Source organism: Natrix helvetica (genome assembly GCF_964273705.1).
Source record: "Natrix helvetica genome assembly, chromosome: 1".
Lineage (NCBI taxonomy): Eukaryota > Metazoa > Chordata > Lepidosauria > Squamata > Natricidae > Natrix > Natrix helvetica.
In genome coordinates this window covers 184,933,598-184,951,794 of record NC_138548.1, presented here as the reverse complement: position 1 = coordinate 184,951,794, position 18,197 = coordinate 184,933,598, and the positions used below count along the sequence as shown (strand labels likewise).

The 18,197-nt window shown below is 37.7% G+C and overlaps 1 protein-coding gene across 2 annotated transcripts in view; it reads left to right on the top strand.

The window, feature by feature from the left end:
• The window catches only part of PLEKHM3 (pleckstrin homology domain containing M3), a 70,544-nt gene that overhangs the window by 10,661 nt on the left and 41,686 nt on the right, over window positions 1-18,197 (top strand). For both annotated transcript variants that reach the window (XR_014174045.1, XM_081937836.1), the window contains exons 3-4: window positions 661-1,536; window positions 5,693-6,616. Coding sequence is in view for 1 of the 2 variants with exons in the window: in XM_081937836.1 (XP_081793962.1) it covers window positions 936-1,536; window positions 5,693-6,616 (1,525 nt within the window). In the remaining variant the exon portion in view is untranslated. The remainder of the gene's footprint in view (window positions 1-660; window positions 1,537-5,692; window positions 6,617-18,197) is intronic.

Sequence of the window (18,197 nt, the reverse complement as noted above, 5' to 3'; positions counted from 1 at the left end):
AATCATGGGAGGGCTTCAGATAAACATTTTAGTGTGCTAAACCTATGGGAGAAGAGTTTTCTAGGGTTGTTCGAGATTGCTGAGTAGAGCCTGAGATTAGTGGGACAAAAGGAGCCAGAAAGTTATAATTTCATTTCAATAGTTACACTATTGGTTATGTGTTAGGCCTGGAAGCCATACTTTACATTGAGTTTTCAGGCCTGAAAACGTTTCTCTGTTGTGGGAAAATGGGAGCGGGGGCTATATGGAGTATGGGAGAAATATAGTCTAAATAACATTCCTTTCTCAGAGAGTCAAGGACATCCTGCCCTGCACCTGGAGTGGTGTGACTGGGAGGCATCTTCAGTTTTGGATGGTGCCTGATTGGACCATGTGATGGATATGTGGGTGCTGGGAAGGGATTTGAACTTTCATTTGGGTGGGAAAATCTGGAAGCTTTCAGATTCGGGTTTCCCAGATGTGCCAATATGACATCTCAAATAAAATGGAACTTTCAGGAAGCCTTGGAGTCTTTGTTTGTTGGGGATGTTAACTTGGAATATTGACATTAACCCGAATCTGAAAGCTTCTTAATTTTCCACTGTTTATAGGCGCTTTCTGGTAGGGCATATTAATCTATTGAACTAAGGTTACTTAAGAGTATTTTATCATGTTTTACAGGAAAATCCAGTTTCTATACAGAATTCTTGCTGAACTGCCAATGCTTCTTCATTCAGGAAGATAAAGCTGACGACAACGATTATACATGACAGCTTTTACAAATGAAAGTGGTTTCAAGCTCCTGAAGTCAAATGCCCATGGCAATGAAAAATATATTAATTCTGTCACCAGGTTAAGAGAAATACCTACAAGAATATTTCTAGAGATACGTCTTTGCCTTTTGTCTTATTAAATACGGTACTCCCAAAGATATAGGTCTCTTGACTACAGATAAAATGGAGGCCTTAGAAGTTGATGATATTAGTCCAGCCTTGGAGGTGACTGAAGACTTCTTCAGTACCTTTGATTCTAAGCTGGAAAATGTGCAGCCACTGGAAGTTTATGGTGTTCAGGAGATTCCGGAACTGGTTGGATGTGACGCATTTAATAAAATCACAGCCTGTGAAGATTTAAGAAACATTGCTTCTTTAGGGAAGAATAACCTTGTTTGGGCACACTGCAAAAATGGAGTTTCAGAAACCAAAGTAGAGACTGCATTTCCTGCCAAAGAACAGTTTAGAGTGCAAAGGAGAATGGTTCCAGATAATCTTTCCTGGGTTGAACAGAGAGATGCTTCAACTTTTAATATCTTTAACATCTGCCAGAGGAGGAAGGATCGGCCCCGTTCTGTGAATGATGTTATAGTCCAAAATGAGGAAACTTCCTCTTTCAAGCCAGGCCATAACCGGTCACATTCTGATATTAGTCAAATAAATTGGAGTGTCATCTTCAATAATGCCTCTCCACAACAGCTGTCTAATCAGGCGATCCAGTGCTCTAAACATTCATTTACACCAACTGGATTCAAAAAGGGGAAAGATATTCAAGGGAATACTGGTAAGTGCTAATATTTTGCTCCAACTATCCTTGTTCGTAACCGTTTCTTTTTGAAAGAAGAACGAACTGTTTAGGACAAGGGTTTACAACCTTGGCAACTTTAAGACTTGTTCCCAGAATTTTCCAGCCAGCATGGGGAATTCCACAAGCATGGCTGACTGGGAAAATCAGGAACATGAAGTCCACAAGTCCTGATTCTGGGAGTTGAAGTCCACGAGTCTTCCAGTGGCCAAGGTTGGACACTCCTGATTGACACTACAGCACTGATTTCTGGATTCAGTTTTCAATTCCACTGTATATTCTTTAAATGAAAGCTACATGTTGAAGGATATACTGAAAGAGAGAAAGGAAAACTTGTCAAAATCTTATATATAAATGATAGTTGATAAGTATAATTGTGCAAAGCTTTCATACTCAATCCAATAAAATTGCAGACACCACTTCTGTAGGGTATCCTAGTTCATGTATATACTTTGTGACATATGAACATTATTTTTCATTGAATGTTTTTATTACATTTATATGCTTTCCATCTCACTCTACAAAGTATCTAAGAGCAAAAAAGGAAATAGCTGGATTGTTTTTGTTTCTTGTTATTTTCATTCTTAATTTCTTTCAAGTGGCCAAATAGTTAACATTCTGAGAAGATGTTTGCTTTATGCTTGCTTCCAAACTTTCTGTCTTGTTATTGTTTGGAAATTCTTGCTATTGTAGCAAGTTCCTGGTAGTAAAAACTCAGCAGTATTAAACTGAGCCAAGAAACCTCTCAAAAGGTTCACTAATGCATTAAGAAAAAAAATGCTGCCAATGCATGCTCATTCTACAGTAGATGTGATATTTAATGCTAATAATAATAATAATGCTGAAGTCCTAATTTCTCTATAATGATATGACACAAAAGTTCCTTTAAAATTAATGTTTGTGAGGGGGGGTTATTTAAACTGTTTATTAGTCTAACACCCACGATAGCCAATATCTTTAGCTACTAATGGATATGGTTGAGGATTCTGGAGGAATAAATGCCTTGTATTAAATGTAATTCATTAATGCCATTTGGTCCTAATACCTAAGTAAAACCTCCATGTTTAGATACATTGTACCTCTAAATATGTGATGCTCAAATGGGTAAAGAATGAGGAAGTATTGCTTTCTTGCTTCTTCATTCTGGAAAAACTAACTAGTAATAACTGTAAATAGATTGCTAAATTAGATGGACCTTTGGAGTGATTTAATAAAGTAATTCCTCTATCATATGCAGACAATAACACTACCCAAAGAGTGTGGACCATGAAAAATGCAACCCACGTTTTGCTTACAGTGTGATCTTTGCTTCTATTACCTGGAGAGGTTGTTAGAAAACAAAGAAAGAGAGAGAGAGATGTTAGCTACTCTCAGTGTCCATTTCAGATATATAACATACATTATAAAAATTGTAATGAGACATAATAAAGAAAAGGGATATAATCTGTAGAGAGAAAATTCTTACCCTGCTCTTTTCTCTGATGTTTCCTTCTTTGGGATTTATTTCTGTAGAGTTACAGTTCAAAAAAAATAGCCCAGATGTGGGCAATTTAATGTGATTATCTCCTATTTACTTTGATGGGCTCTGATTTGCTCTGCCTCAATTGAATTTCCTTGTTTGGTGAAAGTAAAGAGAAATTTTCTTTCCCTTTTAGAAGCTGGAGAGAAAGTACTCTGTGGAAAGGTATTATGTAGCTTTGGTGCATAAGGCAGGTGAGGTGGAACAGGAACAATTGATGGAAGGCTATGGTCAGAGAGCTGTGATCTGGCCAGCTTGTGCCAGCAACTGCTGCTCCAAAGAGTGTGCTGGATATGCATGTTAATCAAGTCATTCCTCACTATTATTCCTGTTGAAGTGGGAAGCTAGTTCACAGTAGCTTGAGAGACAGTTAGTAGAAAGAATGAATGACTGGCTATAGAAGATTGGGGGTGGGGGGAATGGGAGGAGAGAGAGAGAGAGCTTTTGTCTTGCTTAACAAAAGACAAGCAAATCTCGGAGACAGTTTAAGGCAAGCAAGGAGGGGAAAACATGGATGGATGTGGCATGAAAACTAGGAGAACCTGAAGTATCATCTGTCTTTGATAGAAATGAGAACAACTAAATGGAGTTGTATTTGGATCTGCAGTAGCCATGCTGTTTCTCTTATTGGATTAACAGAAAAGGAAGATGGCAATTAAATGTGTGTCCATTATCTCCACTACAAAGGGGTGGGGGAAGGGGAGGAGGTGGGAGAGGCACAAAAAAAATAATGGGTTTTGAGTTAGAAATTCTAATAAATCCAAGAGTAAGAGATAGAAGGCAAATAAAATTGGTTTCTTATACAATTCTTTTGTCTCATCGACACCTCTTTCCTTCAAGTTTAAATTGAATTTAGTTTCTTTGTTGCCTGCAAATTAAATGAAATCTTTCTTTGGGGTTTTTTTCAGGGAGGATGAAATACATGTTGCCAGAGCAGTCTTTCATTACTTGCTTTAGTGCAGTGTGAGAGGATAAACATATCATGGTGCCATGTACTGGAACAGCTATCACATTCAGTGCCCGAGGTTGGAGTTCAATGCACAAGTTGAAAATGCACGCACAGCATTAAAAATATTTCTGAAAACTATAGTTTTCAGGTTCATTAAATTCTAGAGCTGAATTCTACCCCTTGACCATGGCAACTATAAGATATGTGGATTTCAGCTTCCAGAATTCCCCAGCCTCCATGTCTATGGAGATTCCCAATCATCCAGGTCATGGTTGTCCCAAACTATGGGGCAACTGGCATTTTCCCAGAGGAAACTGGACCTTCTTGTTTTTCTTTGAAGACGTTTCACTTCCCATCCTTTTCATGCTTCTGACTATTATCCAACCTACTATTCAGTTCAAGAATCTAATTGAAAGCTTTCCAGGCAGATGGCTTTTAGTTTCCTTTGAGCACATCCAGTGAAGGGGAGCTCAACATCTTTTGGCTGTTGGTTCCACCATCAAACGCTGCTGTTACCCTGTTTCCCCGAAAATAAGACCTCCCCGAATAATAAGCCCATTCGGATTTTTGAGAGCATGTACTAAAATAAGCCCTCCCCCAAAAATAAGCCATCCCCCAAAATATTACAATGCAGCAGCAGCCATAAGGTGACCATGCTTGCCACCTTCTGCACCTCAAAAATAATAAGACCTCTCCGAAAATAAGGCCAAGTGCTTATTTTGGGGGGCAAAAGAAAATAAGACACTGTCTTATTTTCAGGGATAGTTAGGAATTTTTTCTTGTTGATCAGAATCTGCCTTCCTATGACTTAAATATCTTATCAGCTAAAAAGGTTCATCTTCCTATTGAACTTCTACACATTATATGAGAATATTTATATATAAGTATAATCTTTATTGTCATTGTACTTAAATACAACAAAATTGGTTTTAACCTCACTGGTGCAAAATTATAACAGAAACGAAAGAAAAAGAAAAAAAACTAGCGTGTGCGTATACATTTCAGTGTAAAATATATCTGAAAATATTAAAATAAAAAATATTATTTTGCCCAGTGTTTGCAGAAACATATTTGTGTTAGTATATACCATCCACTAAACAAGTTCCCTGGACATTTTAGAGTATTTTTTTTATTTTGTTTGTTTATGTGTGTGTGTGTGTGTACATATACACACAGTAATAATATATGTTAAAGATATAGAAGAAGGAGTGCAAGAAGTGGCTCTGGAGGTGATCTTAAGGGTACTTATGGGAGAAGGAAATGCAAGTAAGCTGTTCTGAGTCATTTAGGGATGTCAAGTTTAATAGCATTTTGAATTGGGTCCAGTAATGGCTTGGAAGCCAGAGCAGATGGCAAAGAATAGGCATAATATGATCATTTCTGCCAGCTCCCATTAACATTCCTATTTTGGATCAGCTGTTTTAAGATCCTTTGTAAGAACAGTCTTTTAATCCAAGTAAAAGGTTATCAAGGTCTAGGTTTATAGCTCTAAATGTTCTTTGTGAAGAGGAGAGTTGTAGTGAACCTAACCAACCTCAGTTGATAAAAGATGTCCAGCCACTGTGATTTCCTAAGCCAATAAATGACCAAATTGTTACTGATCAATTAAAGCATTATAGTGATGTTTTAAGGCATTTATAATTACCTTTGTTCAAACTCTTTTCTAGAACACAAGCCTACGTATTCAAATATCTTGAAGAAAGGGTATGTAGAAATTAAGAACAACCATGGCTCTTACTGGCAGGCTTGTTATGCAGAACTTTCTCCATATGAACTTTATCTGTATCAGCTTGACAAGAGTGGCAACCAGAATCTTCCAACAGTCTATCTGCTTTTGCACTTCCAAAGCATCAATGTGGAAACCAATGTAGTTGATGCAGTCCTGTTCAATAATTTGCATCTGCAACTCAAAGCAGAATCACCTTGGGAAGCTTTGGACTGGGGGCAAAAGCTTCGGCAAGCTGTTCATTCTTCAGTTCCATCATTTCTGAGGCCAAAAGGAGACTTGGTGAACTCATGGAAGTTAGATAATGCTGAGAGCAGCCTCACTCAAAACGATGGCTTACAGAAGGAACCGGCTGAATTTTTCCAGTTCACATCTTTGACCCCAAACATCAAGGATTACCAAAGCATTGTCAAATCAGGGATTCTTTACAGACTGACACTCCAGAATAACTGGAAAGCATTTCATTTTGTACTCAGTGGGTCTCTTCTCTTGGCATTTCAGATTGGTGGGCTTGATGAGGACCCTCTGTGGAGCTACAACATTGAGGCATGCGTCTCTGTTCAAACTGATATTCTGGATGATTGTGACTCTTGTTTTCAGGTGATCTTTCCTCAAGATGTGCTTCGTCTCCGTGCAGAAACTCTTCAAAGAGCTCAGGAATGGATGGAGGCTTTGAAGGCTGCAAGCAGAGCAGCAAGTTTAGGGCAAAATCTGCAGGTGACACTTAGAAACAAAGTTCAAGGTTTATCTTGTGGAAAAGAACATAGGAAGATCAAGCGTCAGTCTGTCACCACCAGTTTTCTGAGCATTTTAACTACCTTGTCCTTGGAAAGAGGCCTGACTGCTCAGAGTTTCAAATGTGCAGGTAAGTAACATAAAAGAAGATGTTTTGTCATTTCCAAATCACTTCACTAATATATCTTTACACTGCATACGAGTGTCTCTCTTTGGCATTTTTGGTGTAACACATTTTTACATAACTTGATTGTTATTCTGTTTGCAAATCGAGAATTGGGATAATTTGAAACTTCAGAAAAGTACTTCTTCCTAGGGCTCACCAGTAAATATTAATTGTGATAAATTGCCACCAGTCAGTCTGAATATGCTGATACATCCTGGCCAATGCAGCTGGGAGTTCTTAAAGCTTTCCTTTTAGCTCTAGAATATTAGAAAGAAAATGTTTTCTTTTCTCTGGTCAAAGTCAAGAATTCTGCTTGCTATGAAACACAAAGGGCAGCTATGCAGTCTTGTGCATGGAAAGATTAGCAACGCAGATCTCTAAATATAAAAAAAGCTATAGACAAAAAAGCAAAGCAATAATAACACCATACACAATTCCAATACAGATTATATATTTTTCACATTTTTGAACCTCCCATCTCCTTCAAAAAGGAACTGGGCAGTGTACAATGAAACATCATAATATAAAAACAGTATATAAAATTAAAATATTACAACTAAAATTTTAAAAGGAGGCAAGAATAATAAAACCTATTAAAATGAATTAACAAAGGCGGAGGGAGAGCTCTCATGGCACCAAACCAGTCCCACAATTGCTTGCTCTTTTGGGCTTCTCACGTGAGGTCACAGAGCCATGTTTAACTACATTTCAGAAGGCCAGGAGAGTCAGGGCCCACCTCCCCTCCTGGAGGAGAATATTCTACAGGGCAGGTGATAGGAATGATGAGAAGACTAATAGTACTGCAGACTTAGTAAATAGTTTGACAGTGGTGAGGGAATTATTATCTCCGTTAACCTTCTGGTTTGAAAGAGGAGTAAAAGAGGCCATCTATGTTAAACAGCCCTCTCAACAGAGGGGGAGAGAGAGACATCCTCTATCTCCTATTTACAATATAGTCCTTTCTAGAAGTTCCAATAAGGTTTCACACCCATTTGCAGTCTAATTCAGAGGGCACAAATAAACCCCCAAGTGGCCTCAACTACTCTCAGAAAGCTAATGGCTGACCTTCAGAGTGATAAAGACCAAATGACTGCAAGGAATATGAATCCTTCCATTCCCACCATTCAGTCAAGAAGCTTCTTGGATGAGAAGCGAAACGTCTTCAAGGAAAAACAAAGTCCAGTTGCTTTTTGTAAAAGCACTTTTGGAAGTTCCAGAAGATGCTTAAAAAAATATTTTTTCACCACCTTTGGAAATCCAGGGCTTTCAAGATAACTGTATGAGATTAAATGATTTTGTGTTCTCGCTTTCTGGAGTTCTATTTGTTTATTTTATAACAAAAGAATATTTTGTTGTAAAATAAAATACTTGTTATAAAACAATTTTATTTGCTTACCTGTTTATTTTTGATAATTTTAAATTATTACAGAGTTCTTAATTTTCACTTGTTTGTGAGTTTGGCGTCTGTATAAATATGCTAAATAAATACATAATAGAGCCCCAAATGTCATTTTGATGCTCCTTATGCAATCCTCGATAAGTAGACAAATTGCACTAATATTTTGAGGCTTGATTTAAAGAAATCTGAACCTTTGATTAAGAAGTTACAAATATTGGGTAGAAATTTGAGGCTGCAGTATTAATGCTGCATTTTAGAAGTTCCAGCAGGGGGCTATGTATATCAGTAGATTGTCTTGCTTATAAGAGCAACCAAAGTTCGACATAAGCATCTAACACATGCACATGTGCATCTACACACACACACACACACACACACGCACACACACACACACACAAGCAATTTACTTATCTGTAGAGCCCGAAAGAAAAATTAGACATTTACATTAATTTAAAAATAATACTTAGCTGTTAAATAGTTTTGTGTGGGGAAATTAAAAGTACTACTTTTTCATATGCTAGATTATATTTAAGGATACATATACATTAATTCCTCCAGAAATATAAAAATTACTTCTTTTAATAAACTAGGATAAATATTATAATGTTGGGCCGCAACTAAGCATCTATTCCCCTTATTAAAAGGGGGGATTTCCTTCTGCATCTTTTTCAGAGGGCAAAGGTATTGCACGGAATTCAAAGGTGGGAGGCTGACTTGTCAGTGGTTGGTGGGACTCTTCTGCTTCTTGAACAAAGCCCTCTTAAAGGGCTTCTGGTTCTGCAAGGCTTTCTTCTTCTTCTTTTTATAAAAAAGTTGTTTTTATTTTTAGACAAACATCAAACAAACAGACATAAACACACACAAAAATAAAAACCCTTCTCCAATTACTTACAGTGTGTCCATTGGTTACAAAGCTTTATATTTATATAAAATTTCACATTATCAATCTAGTGTATATATGCCCAAATATGGGGTTGTAACACAAATACATACCTATTTCCCTGGCTCAGCTGATAAGGAGGAGAGCCTGTGGCTTAGTGGCTAATACATCTGCCTAATATGTAATACAGCCCAGGTTCTAATCCCAGGCTAGCTGATGAGAGCTAAATAGCTTGAAATAGATCTATACTAGTCTCCCTTTATTTATTTATCAGCACAAATACAACACAAACATAGCAAAGGCAACATTAAAAATAAAAAAAATGGTTTTCTGCCTGGATGGTCTTCTGTAATGAGCCGAAGGACAGAAAAGGGGGAGTAGTGAGCTCCCTCCCATATTTGGGCATACCAGGGGTTGTAACACAAATACATACATACATACATATATATGTATACAGCCCTGGTTCGAATTCCAGTAACGGTATGGCTAGCTGATGAGAGCTAAATAGCTTTAAATCGATCTATACTAGTCTCCCTTTATTTATTTATCAGCACAAATACAACACACACACACACACACACACACACACACACATACATACATATATATATATATATATATTTGTTTTCGTAGATTTTCACGGGTGTAGGTATGCTGGTTTTGTTGTATTCGGGTCTTTTCCCGTGTAAAGTTGAGATTGTCTTTGCAACGTTTCGGCAGGATCGCACCTGCCATCTTCAAGCGTGGGCTCACATTTCAGCATTATTATGCATTATTATCATTATTAATCATTTATTTCATTGTAATGGCTATTAAAGAAGAAAAAGTACAAAAATAGATAAATTACCCAACAAAGTTAAGGTGTTCTTCCCTTCCTTTCAATCCATAGCACTAGAACCGTGATGGCGAACCTATGGCACGAGTGCCACAGGTGGCACGCAGAGCCATATTTGCCAGCATGGCATCCCTTAGCTCCACCGTGCACTGGCCAGCTGATTTCCGGCCTCCCAGGCTCCAGAGGCTTTCCTGAAGCCTGGGGAGGGTGAAAAACGGCCCAACAGGCCAACCAGAACATCTGGTTGGGCTGTTGGGCCGTTTTTCGCCCTTCCCAGGCTCCAGGAGCTTTCTGGTGGGGGAGGCTGTTTTCACTCCCCCCCCCCCCGACTTCAGAAAAGCCTCTGTAGCCTGGGGAGGGCAAAAACCTCCCCTACCCCATGCATGCACTGGGGGGTTTTACGCGTGCATGCTCAGGTGGGTGGAGCATGTGTGCGTGTGCGATAGCACGCACGCACAATTTTGCTACACCTTTAGAAAAAGGTTAGCCATTACTGCGTTAGTGTAATTATTTTTTAGAAGATGGGAATGTTGGAAAAAGGCAGTGGCAAACCATTTCTATATCATGCCCAGAAAATGGCACAGATGTTCTAGAGAAGTTGCCTCACATCACGTTTTGACCTGAAAATGATTTTTACTTTGAAAAAATCAGATTCTTCAATATATGCTGGAAATAATGTGATAAAAATTAGCCCGGTCAAGTTAATATATCCAGGAATTCTTTGGATCCTTTGATAAAGATAGCTTTAGGCTGGGGATGTACTGTCATTTCTTGGTTAAAGGCTGCATTAGGATTTTGTGTAACATGGGCAGGACCAGAAAAAAATAAATAAATTTGATTTACTTTTAATTAGATTATATTTCATTACTTGAAAACAAAGGCCACATTTCTTGTCTCCAAATTTATTTTTAGAGAATTTATCCTTCTGACACATCTGAACTTAGAATTTGGCAGTGTTGATTGCAGAGGCTATATGAACCGCTTTGCAGGTGGGAAAAATAGTATGCAGTACTATAGTGCAACTTTCTAAAATTATGAATGTGTGCAACCTCCATGTAAATAATAGCGAAGTTGCCTGTGATTGGTTTTATAGCTAGACAAGTCTTAGCTGTGACATACACCCCTTTGGAAAACCCCTAACCTAAGCAATGTTGTTGACAAGTGTGTACTAAGATATAGATTATTATACTGTTAATGCCAGATGACGATTCTCATCCATACCATAGACATATTGCAAATCTAAGTTCTCCAACACCAGCTGTTAATTACTGTGTTGGTAAAGATAAGCTATAAGATACTTACAGTGTGTGTGTGGGGGGGGGAGAGGATAACTGCAAGTTGAGCTGCGTCCGTGTGTACATGCACCGGCCGGCACTCATGCAAGTCAAACTGTGCATGTGTGTATGCGCACCGACCTGTTGCTTGCATGACCCAGTTTCAAATAGCCCACAACCCAGTAGTGGGCTATGGCCCATGGGTTGGTGTCCCCTCGCCTAGGAGTAAGTGAACCTTTTTGATGAGCAAGTATTTACAGTAGTTCTTTAGATTCAATTTTCTGTTCAGAACATCATGCTGGCATTATGTGCCTATAATTCCCTGAGGTAAATTAACTGAAAGATGCAAATAATAAGTGCAAATAATGCCTTTAACAAATGCATGGACCTGCTCCATAAGGCTATTTTTGTTGATGAGGATGCATCAAATATAGGTTAATCAGATTTTTAAAAAATCTATACTGGGAGGTACCTGTATATATGAGTGACCACAGACGGTATTCTTGGCCACTACTTAGCCTTGCCCTATTTTCTGCATTTTTTTAAAAAAAATCTTTAAATAGTAACAGGAGCTGATATGCTGCAAAACAAGTGCAAACTCCAGCATTATATTTGTTTTCAAGAATATCTCTGGACCTCAAATGAACTTTCTTTTAAATAATGTTGGATGATTACAGCCTATTACTTTAGTTGGGATTTTGCTCCTTTGTTTTGATAAAAAAGAAGAGTAAGCCAAGGATATAGATAGTGTTATTCAGTAGATGTCTATGGAGATTCTCAGTCATCCAGGTCATAGTTGTCCCAAAGGTGCTTTTTCCAGAGGCAACTGTTTTTTCTGGTTTTTCCTTGAATATGTTTCGCTTCTCATCCAAAAAGCTTCTTCAGCTCTGTTATTCAGTAGTAAAGCTAGAGAGGATGACAATAACAATCCAATAAATTAATGCTTTATAACTGGTTGTATCCTTATAACATATAAACATGTACACACATACTTTTAACCGGCATAATTAGCTCTCAAAATTCCATATGTATCCAGGAGCTTAAGGTGGAATTCTGCCTAACAGTACCTTGGCCCCATATAAAGAGCTGTATAATCCCCCAAATAATTAAATATAATTATTACAATGTAGTTATTATGAAGCATTACATTAAACTGGTTTTCAGTGTAAAAAAAAAACAAGCCAAGAGAGAGGAGACTGGACAAATCTGGGTTAGGGTATCAATAGTGATTGCAAAATGTCTTCATTGGCCTTTTCCCATGTTGAAAGATTGTGGCTGTCTTGTCCTCATAGGGTGACCGTTTAACTTACCAGGATTGCTACTGATAATTGCATCTTATAGGCACACCAATTTCTCCTCCACCCCACCTACCCCCATACCCTTACCACCCCACCCCACCCCCACAGCTGCAAAAGTGGGGTAAGCTTTGTGTAGATAAAAAGTTTTGCTGCAAATTCTTCAGCCATTTAGTGCAAATTCCTGTAATTACCATCATTGTGTCCTGTCTGAATGGCACATAATGCAGCAGAAGCCTTTCCTAATTGAGACTTTACAGGAGGTACAAATCCCTTCTTTGTTCAGCCTGACAAATTAGCGCCAGAAAGTGGCAGGGTCCAGTAGGAATCAAAGACTGGCTGCACAAAGATGAGACTTAAGGCTACAGTAATAACCCTCCCTTGTTCTTCAAGGGAGGAGGAGAAAAGTAATGGTGAATAGGAAAATCAAGGTGGTTTTTTTTCCTTTGGGTTTTTTGTTTTGTTGTGAATTCCCTTGACATGACAGCACCTTAAGGCCTGCTTTATTTATTTAGTAAAAGTGATTAAATAGCAATAGGACAGAGTGGCCCACTGTCCCTCCAGCTTCCCCCAAGCTGTAGACCCCCACAGCCTTGTCTAATTGATTGACAATGACCCACTGGTAGAGAAGTTTGTTAGACGGATTTGATGGAGACAAGGTTTTTCCTTTTTCCATTTCTTTTTTGCTTTGTTTTTCCTTGAATCCAAATTTGAAGGTGGTGATAGGGATTTGTTTTGTTTAAATTGCTCTCTGTGGTTTTTGTCTTGCTATTCTTTGCTTTGAAAGCATTTTCAGCAAATGCTTCCAGACAAAGAGTTGACTTTCGGAAGTGAATGAAAAAAGAATATTGCTTAAGACAAACCTATCTTGGCCACTAGCTAGCATTTGCTAACCAAGTGTATATCAAGGTCAGAAGAGCATTTTACAAAATGGGCTGGCATATTCCCTGGCCTCAAATTGTTATGCTTCAGGAATTGGTATCTTCCCTAGCCCTGGGAATAAAGAAACTTTATTAAGGGTACCATTCTCAATACATCTATATAAAACTAAGTCAGCAAGGCTTACTTCTTTGTGAATATAGGAATGCACTGGCGTTTGCAACTAATTATTACCCCCACTCCAAAGAATAGTATCTTCTACTGCTTTGCTATTTTTCAATCTGCAAGAAACTAAATCAGATTCAGATGACTGAAAACTTTAATGTCCTTTCCCATATGGCTATTATTGTCAGGGTTATATAGATTAAGTGGACTGTCCTTCCAGGTTAAGCAAGTATGATGATATTTACTTCAGTTTCAAATGTTTGTGCCAGTTAAGTAACATAGATGCTGTTTTGCTTTCCTGTGATCCTATAACTAAAGATATAAAATGTTTTCAGTTTCCAAAATATTTCCTTCCAATTAGGAAAAGTAGGCAAACAATTTTGGAAGAGTCTGAAATTACTTTGAATGATATAGCAAGCCTAGAATTGTTGTGATAATCATGATGCTTCAAGGATTTGTGGCTTATGGGATTTATTATTTGGTCTGCTTGCATAAGAGTGCATCTTAAGAGTCTGTTGCCTGTGTCTGCTTTAACTTTAACTTTATTTAAATGTATAAACCGCTCCCTCTCCCCAAGGGACTCGGGGCGGTGTACAGTCAAGATCTCTCTCAGAAGTAAAATCTGATAACTTCAGGGAATTTATATTTACATCAATGTGCATTGGATTGCATTGAAAAAGAAATATCCTTAGCATAGGCTCCATTATACCTTGTGCTTGTATAACATACTAGCTGGATACCCGTGTTTTGCTATGAAGCAATGTGATCGGGCCAGCCGGCAGGCCGGATAAGTCACATGCTGGCCATGCCCATATAAGGCAACTGGCAGTTAGAACAGAATTTCTTTTAGGTGGGGAGGGGGAGTAGAATGTCTAACTCCTTAGCATCGACGTGTGTGTTAATATAATATTGTATAAGAAAGACTGATGATCTGTTGGTCATTTTGAAAATCCTTTCTTAGTGAGCACCTAGAAGCCAAGAGGAAGATACATGCCGAATTTCAAGTTTGTAGGCTTTACAGTTCTGGAGATTTCGTGATGAGTGAGTGGCATTTGGCTTATAGATAGCTAGATAGATAAAGGAAGTCTGATTTCCATCCTGCTTGTTACTTTTGTAGATGCTAAATGTTACCCTTAGCATCTGGTAAACTTCCTGTTTCCCTGCATATATGACAGTTGGAAAATCTCAACAAGAAAAATGAATGGCTGTAATGAGTCAGTAAAAAGAGGATTGGTAGAAATAATCTATTATTAAATGCACGTTACAGGGACATGGCATATGAAAACTGCATTCTGTAAGTAATTAAAAAGACTCCATTGGAGTATTTTCTATTTCTGTATGTGCATCTGTAGGAGAAATGAGCTTAAGGCAATTTTGTATAGGGTCAAAGACCTGTGACCCAAGGGGCCACATATGGCATAGCCGAATGACTATGTGGCTTTTGGAGTCCTATTTAGAATGGATAAAACCAAAATATTTTATCTGTTAATTTCCCCCCCCCCCCCTCATTTTCTTTGGTTTTGGTTTTTTCCCATTTTTTCAATATTTGGGCAGAATGAGCAACTAAAACCTTGTAAAAGTTTACGGAGCCATTTATCTATTGAAACTCTTGAAATCCCTAACAGAATAGGTTATTTCTCTTCTGATACTTCAAATATCGACTTGAGATGCCTCTGGGAGTTGCACATTTGGGAATTGAGTTATGCAGCTCACTATGAACGAAGGTCACTGCTCAGCTCTCACCCTTAGTCAAGTGTTGCGCCAGCTCTTACAAAAACATGAGAGTCTATGCATGTGTTAACGTCATATATTTAATTTCTTTTGACTGGTACTGTTTAAGTTTTCATTGCCTACTTGTGATATTCATTGAAAAACCTTGATGGAAACTTTTTTCACATCTCGTATTTTCCTATCATGAGTAAATGGTTTATTATCACAGTTATTATTTCCATGTCTCTGGAAATGTATAAAATATCAGAGTTTATTAGGCGTATCAATTTTGCCTTCAGGGTCCATGGAACAGGGTAACTTGTTTATCACTGTAGGCAAGGTCAGACGCTGACTGCATGACAAAAGTAAAGAAAGCTGAACTGGATTTTTCTTTCCCTGTCTTGCTAGGTCAGATGAAGATCTTGTTTAGCCCCCACCGCCAGCCAGCTAGCCAGCCAACAACCAGCCAGCAGCAGTGGCTCACAAGTGTCTTTCAAAAAGTGCCCCAGCCAAACTTGAAGGCAGCAGCCTTGTTGCTTTGAGGGCTAGGTTCCATTTAGCAGGAAAAAGGTTGTAGGGAATGAGGAGTTCCTTCTTTATGAATTTGACATTTCCCTTTTCAAAGCCACTGCAACTGCTATGAATCAGCAAATACAGCAGATGAAATGGGATTGTGTGAAACAATTTCTTTTGCCTGCACAGTACTGATTCTATCACTTCAACGTTCCTTGTGCAATACCTGTGAATTCAGTACTACAAAAAGGAAAATATAGTATCTCCCTGGGTTGATCAGGAGTTGTTGTTTTTTAAAGCTATGTTCTCTATTGTTTGAGTAGCCGCTTCTTTAAAAAAAAACCCTCACTTTTGCCATCTGAGCATTTTCCTCCACTTCAAGCACATCTTTTGTGGGAGACAGAGACCCATTTGCTTATTTCCTCTCTTCTGTCAGAATAGTACTAGTGAGTTTTAAAAGACGCCCTTCTTCACTTTATATTACCTTTAGCCCCGCTAGCTTACTTGGTAAGCTGTACATGTGTGTGCTTTTGTGTTTAGAGTTGTGCTTCATGGTTTTGTAATACTCTTTAAAATCAAAGCAATAAAAAAAACATTCAAAGGTGAAGGTTCCCCCTGCTACAAATTGACACAAGGATGTCAATCATGTGGAGTAATCAGTTGTTTGCTTCTATTCCCAGCAGCTATACATAACTTTGCAACAGATCTTTAGTTTTTCCTCTCCTCAGAGCTTAGTTGGGCAACATGCCTGCTTTCTATTCAATTTTTTTGGGGAAAAAACTTTCTAGTCCTACTTTTAGATAAGGAGAATAACCCGAATATGATGGCCCCATTCATCAGTGCTAGAAAATAAAATTATTTGACCTTCCTTTCCCTTCCCACTTTTTTCACTTACAATGCGGAGGCAACATCATTCACTGCTTGGCACTAGCTGGCCACCCCTGTGGTGCCCTCTTCTTTGTGTAGAGTTTTGGGTGGTATTCGCTGACCTCCACAAGGTTGCAAAAACAGATGAATCTGAGCCATCCCAACTGCTGTCCTTGAGTAGCCAGAAGGCAGCACCATCAGAACTACTCACTAAATTCCATCATGATGTTACAGGACAGCCTTCAGTCTGCCAATAATTCATACTCATGAATTCATGAACTAGAAAGATGACACATAGGGTCATGGACACACATACTTTTTAAAGAGAAGGTCTGCTTTCAGACATGCCTTATCTCTATAGCACATGATATTTACTTTGCTTTTGTTGGAACTGCTGCCTAATTAAAGAAACCCGACATGACAAATTGTATGGATTTTGGAAGCAAGCTTAAATCCACTTCATTTGGAAAGAAATATCAATGAACTCAATGCAGACTTCTGAATAACATTCAAATAAGTGCACATTTAAACAAATATTGTAAAAACTGCACATTGCAAACTATAAAGAAATTTGAAAATATTTTTTCTGGTTTTAATGATGGATTATCCTTTCTCCCAGACATAAAATGCTCCCTCAAGAACAATCCTGCTCTCTTTGGATGTTATAAGATTGGGAAGCATTAGAGGTCGTCGTCTGACTTCCTCTCACCCCATAATCAGAGATGGGTCTTGAGTATCCCACTCATTATCACCCCAGCAAAGTCTGTAGTTTGGGGCCTGCAATGCCTGTTTTCATTTCCATGATTTTATTTCTGCCACTTTAACCCTGTGTGGGTTTTTTTAAAAAAATATATTTTTATTGTAATACTTAATCTTTGTTTTCTTTTTAATGATTTTTTTATTTTTATCCCCTCCTATTGAGAGGATTTATAGAATTATGCTAAATACATTCAGAATTTTTTTAAATGAGAAAAATGCTGCTTAATTAATGAGATAACTTTCAAAATCAAATGGAACTTTAGGTAATGATATATTTATACATTTTAAGATTGCTGTACAATTTTTTGGGTGGGATGACAGTAAATGTCACAGTAATTTTCTCAAAAAATGTATGCTTTTTTGTCTTTATTATCAAGGGTCTCAATTAATGAGTCAGAACCATAATTTAAACTAAATATGATTATTACTTGAAAGCATTGATTTCTGAATCTTTTAAGAAAACTCCAAAATATTTCCAACAAATGTTCTTAAAATTCAGTGCTTTTTTGGTGGGGGGGGGGAGGAGGAGGTAAGGAATACATTTTTCAAATCTACATAAATCTAGTTGCACCCCACTCCATTAACATTTTTTCTTCTCCTTCCTAGAAAGTCATATCCCTTTGTAGGGTATATTTTAAAGGATTTTTAAATCCCTTTAATAAACATTGACAAGAATAATTATATTTACAAACACAAAAATATCTATGTTTCAAGAATGATCCAAATGTTAGGATACCAATGATGATTTAATACTGATAGAATATCAATACTTGTTTTGATAAAGTGACGATGAAACAAAAATCCCTTTGCATTTTTCAGAAGAGAAATTAACTGTTGTAGAAATATCTCATGTAGAATTTAATAAGAGGAAGATGCAATGTAGAAAATGCTATTTTGTTTCTTTAAATATAATGAAAAGTTTATTAAACCTTTAAAAAACCTTAACAATTGGACTCCATGTGTAAGTTC